The following is a 4,325-nucleotide window of genomic DNA, read 5'->3' as shown; positions in this document are numbered from 1 at the left end:
ATATGAAAAGAGACTGATTCTACATTCCCTTCAGTTTTCAATAATGAAAGAACATTTTATAAGTTTTTAATTGTTTTAATTCTTCATGGAGTAAGAACATTGTGTGATAAAGGGGTTTTTTTTCTATGGGAGAATGTCACTATATAAAAGTGGGAACACTCTGTGAAATTGTGTGTTTTGATGAAACATTTAAAAAAGGATAAAAAAAGCATTTCAGTGAGGTCAAAATGGATTAATTTTTGTTTAGTTTTGAAATTCATCACATGTATTCCTATCTACTTCTTCAGTGTAAACAAAGATGCAAGGTAAAATTCCATCTGGCTCAATATTGTTAGAGAAAAATAGTTGTTTAGACTTATGACTTTTCTCTTGCATATCAAGGAAATTAATTGAAGACATAACAACTAAATGTTTTCATCCAAAAAATAAGGTATTTGGATGCACAGACATATAGGTAAACAGAACACACTATTATTATCCTGTGTTTAGTTATTCCTCCCCGTATTTCGCCTGACCTAGAAGAAGATGAAATGAGGCAATGTTTGGATTAGTGCACCCCAGGTATGGCAAGTGATACCTTGCAAAACATTCCTGTGCTGTTGTGATGAACCAGTTCACTGCCTTCTATTTCCAACTGTCTTTCATAGTCACTTGCTCTGACAATTCTCAGATTGGTTCCGTAATAACCTCAGCAGTCTTTTTCTTACCTACCCCACAAAAGTCAAAATCCTTTCCTCTGTTCATTTAATGATTAAGATCTGTAAATTTTCTTATATGTTGATCAGAAAAGCTTGTTCTTTTTTCTCCTGATTCCATTAATGAATGTATTTCTCCTTCTGTCTAGCTGATCAGACTAACCCTTAAGTCCCTCCACTGTGGCTCATCAAGACAGGCAGAACAGCTTATACCTGCATTAAGCCAGACTCTGTGAGCTCTGTAAATGGAAATGTGCAATTTTGCATGCAGTCATCTGAATGTATTATTCCTATTAAACAAGCAATCCTCTTTCCTAGAAATATGTTGCTGTCACTTGGAAATGCAGAGTTACATAAGAAAGTCCTGCTGCATCGCAGTAATAATACCTCATGGAGAATTAAAGGTGTCTGCTTCTCATCTATCCCTTTGCTTTTTTTTTTTTTGAGATTATGTACTGTGGCCTTATTCTTGCACTGAATTTCAGTAGGACTTTATTAGTAGCTCTGGTAAACAGCCTGGAAAAGGGCCAGGTTCTGACCTTTTGCTTGTTCAGCAGTGTAAATGCTGGTTTATAGGTGCATGCAGAAGGTCAGAGTCAGGCCCAACGCTTTCTGTGTTTTCATGGTAACTTTAAGCAACAGTTTTATCTGGCGAGGGAAGATCCTCAATGGACAGCAGCGTCATCTGTTCTTTCTGCGTTTTCTTGTGCGCCTGGACCTGCCTTGCTCGGCCTTCCAGCCGCAGAGTCCACTCACGGCGGAGTCTGCAAAGAGAGGACAAGCGCTTAGCAAGTACTGAGCCAAACCCTTCAAAAGTATCCAGGGCTTTTCAGCAGGGTTGAAGCTTTCCTCTCTTTCATCACCATAGCACTTGTTCCGTATTTATTTACCATCTACACATCTCTCTAGCTTGCTAGATTGGGAATGCAGGAGAGAAAGGGATAGTGCTGATGCTATCAGTGGGTGACATTGCTGGATTCCTAATGAGTCAAACAACTGCTGAAATACTGTCAGTGTGAAGAGCTCTGTTTTTTCCTCTAGGGTATTCTCAAAGCCACACAGAAGTACTGTCTATCTAGTAAGGTCATTCAATATGTAAATTAAAGAATACAATTACACCCCTCTGGTCCCTCAAGTTTGCTGTAAAATGCTGTGGAAAAGAGCAAGATGAGCTTTAAATATGTCCATTTGGGTTTACTCTGAAGAAAAAAAAAAAGGAAAAAAAGTAACCATCTCTGCAGGCCTTGTATGATGAATGAAAGGAATTGATGTCACATGCAAGAGGAGCCACATAGCTTCAAGACACAAGTATAGTACAGACGGAAGAGAAAATCACTAGGGACCACTGCAAGATATTGTTGGCTGGGTCATTTTCCAGAGGAAATGGTGTTATGAAACACCTGACCCAGCAATGCTGTAGGATTAGATATCATATGGCAATGCCAAATGCATCATGGAATATATGGGTTTTTATATTACATTTGGTGTGTTAAAAAGAACAGCAGCCAATGATTTAATCTGAGAATAACTTGCAGTAGCTGTTTCACATGGATGCTTGTGTTAGTTTGGCTTCTGAGTTTGGGTTCAGTTTGTGTTTTAAACTTTTCTCATTTTGTTTACCCTGCTGTGGCTTCACTATTCTCTGCGTATAGTTAAACCTCAAAAAATTGGTGCAATTAGTTAGTAAAAACTTACCATTGAAAGCACTGGTGTTCCTTGTCAGCTAGTGTCCTAGGTGTCACAGAGGGTGCACTTGCCTATACTTAGAGCCATCTAATTCTCCCAGGTGCCACTTACCTGAGGTAGTTAGTGGACCTGTAGATTTTGTAATGACACTGTCTATTACCTCCTGAAAGTATCTTTTTATTTTCAAATTGTTTACTTTGTGAACAATTTGGGTTAGGTCAACTGACCTTGAAGAAACTTGCTTGGGTCTATTTCAGTTGTGACCAGTCAGTTAAGACATATTAACTATGGAAGTTATGACATATTCAAAGTTATTTCGCTGCATTTTTTTTCTGTTCAGAGAAGATCTTACGAAAGCTTTTAACATTTTTAACTTTGTGAAGTTAAAAATATTATCTGCACCCCTAATTGCAATTGGTTTGCGATGTCTACGTGTGGCAGTTTTTTTGTGAAGCTAGAGTGACAAAGTTTTCTGATGCAGCTGAACACTTTCCTGGGTTTTATTATACATGTTTTCTCTCCAGCAACTTGGTGATTGGGATTTGGGAATATTAGTGACTAGCCGGAGTAGGATAGTGGGAGCAGGACTGTTTACATCTGACTGTTGGGACACAAGGCCTGCCCAGATCTTGATTTGCTCCTCTTTAAAAGGACAATAGTAGCTTCTTCCTTGGGCATTAGGGTCAGAGTACCTGGAATTTTTTTAAAGAAACAGCCTTCTACCAGCGCATTCCGGTTTGTTGAAGTCAACTTAATTTATGTGAATGTCCCAGTTTTGAGGAAAGGTTATGCAGAAAAACCTTTGCCAACTTCAGGAGGAAAGCCCATCAGAAAAACACAAGAGGCACAGATATTTCATCTTCTCTTTCCCCATCCATTATTGGTCAGGGGATTTACTTAGTGTGCGGGAGACCCTGGTTCAAACTCCTGAGGTACAACAGGTTGAACAAGTATTTGAAACAGTCTACCACGCTGGTGCGGAGTATCTATACCACAGTCACAGCTCTTTCTAGACAGTGCCTGTTGCTTTATACTGTCTGGAGGAAAAAAATAAATAAATTTGAATAGCTTTATTTTTTATCTGTTGTATAGCAGAGATACTTATGAAATATGTTTCATGGGAAATCTTATTGTACCATTTCTATCTTTGGGCTTGTATGATGCAAAGGGCTATTAAACATAATAAAGATGCTATGGATTTTTTTTATGCTGCACATTAAATGGGTGGTTTACCTGTCCCTTTAATGTAATACTATTTTATTTATTTGTGAAGCTGTACCATTTCCAGGTAAAAATCCTGATATTTTCTGGCTGTCACAAGCCATAGTGCCAAGGTGCTTTATTTTTATGTGGCTATGCTCCAAGGCCTTTGAAGAATGCTCATGAGGTTCAGGGGTGAGGGTTGTCTGAGTTTCCATGCAGAAGAGCCATGGAAATACGAGACAAGCAGCTGTGAGAGGAAAGGTGCCAAAGATCCAGAACACAATCTGTGCTATGAATAAAGCAGTACAATAACGGGGTACCTTATTTTAAAGCATGTGATGACATGCCTCGCTGTCTCGTGCAAAAGAAAAAAATATCACTTACTTGTTCAGGGCACTTTTACTTAACCTAGACTCTTCACCTTCTCGTTGCTTAGTTTGCTCTTGGATGACTTTTTCCCAGAAGTTCTTCAGCCCTTCTGCATCTTGACCACCCATCTTGCGGCGTCTAAAGTTGGTATTGTCGCTCATTTTCTGAAAAGAATTTGGAGGTCAGAGCAGTCAGGAGCCTAACCTGAGGCAGGTACTCTTGCAGTTTCTTTCTCATGAAGTGCTATTAAAATAAAGTATATCACTTGAGAAGAATAGGTAACTGATGCTTACTCTGCCTTGAAGCAAAATATAAGGCATTGAAACAGGCCTTGGGTAATAGTTAGGTGGTATACCTATATTTTTTGTTACT

General features: G+C 38.8%; 1 protein-coding gene across 1 annotated transcript; it reads right to left on the bottom strand.

The window, feature by feature from the left end:
• Positions 1–605: 605 nt before the first annotated feature.
• Positions 606–4,114, bottom strand: LOC142599562 (protein FAM240C-like). Its single transcript, XM_075740785.1, has 2 exons — positions 3,969–4,114; positions 606–1,459 (listed from the first exon to the last, which is right to left on the bottom strand). Exons 1-2 carry the CDS (start codon positions 4,112–4,114, stop codon positions 1,327–1,329), a joined length of 279 nt encoding a protein of 92 aa, XP_075596900.1. The 3' UTR covers positions 606–1,326.
• Between the last annotated feature and the right edge of the window lie 211 nt (positions 4,115–4,325).

This window comes from Balearica regulorum, chromosome Z (assembly GCF_011004875.1).
Source record: "Balearica regulorum gibbericeps isolate bBalReg1 chromosome Z, bBalReg1.pri, whole genome shotgun sequence".
Lineage (NCBI taxonomy): Eukaryota > Metazoa > Chordata > Aves > Gruiformes > Gruidae > Balearica > Balearica regulorum.
Note: the sequence above shows the minus strand (reverse complement) of the source record. Positions and strands in the feature narration are given on the sequence as shown.

Bases quoted from the DNA above. Each gene is read 5' to 3' on its own strand.
- LOC142599562 (XM_075740785.1), bottom strand. From the start codon at position 4,114: ATGAGCGACAATACCAACTTTAGACGCCGCAAGATGGGTGGTCAAGAT. The intron at 1,460-3,968 runs GTAAGTGATATT...CTCTCTTTGCAG, and splicing joins AGTAAAAGTGCCCTGAACAA to ACTCCGCCGTGAGTGGACTC.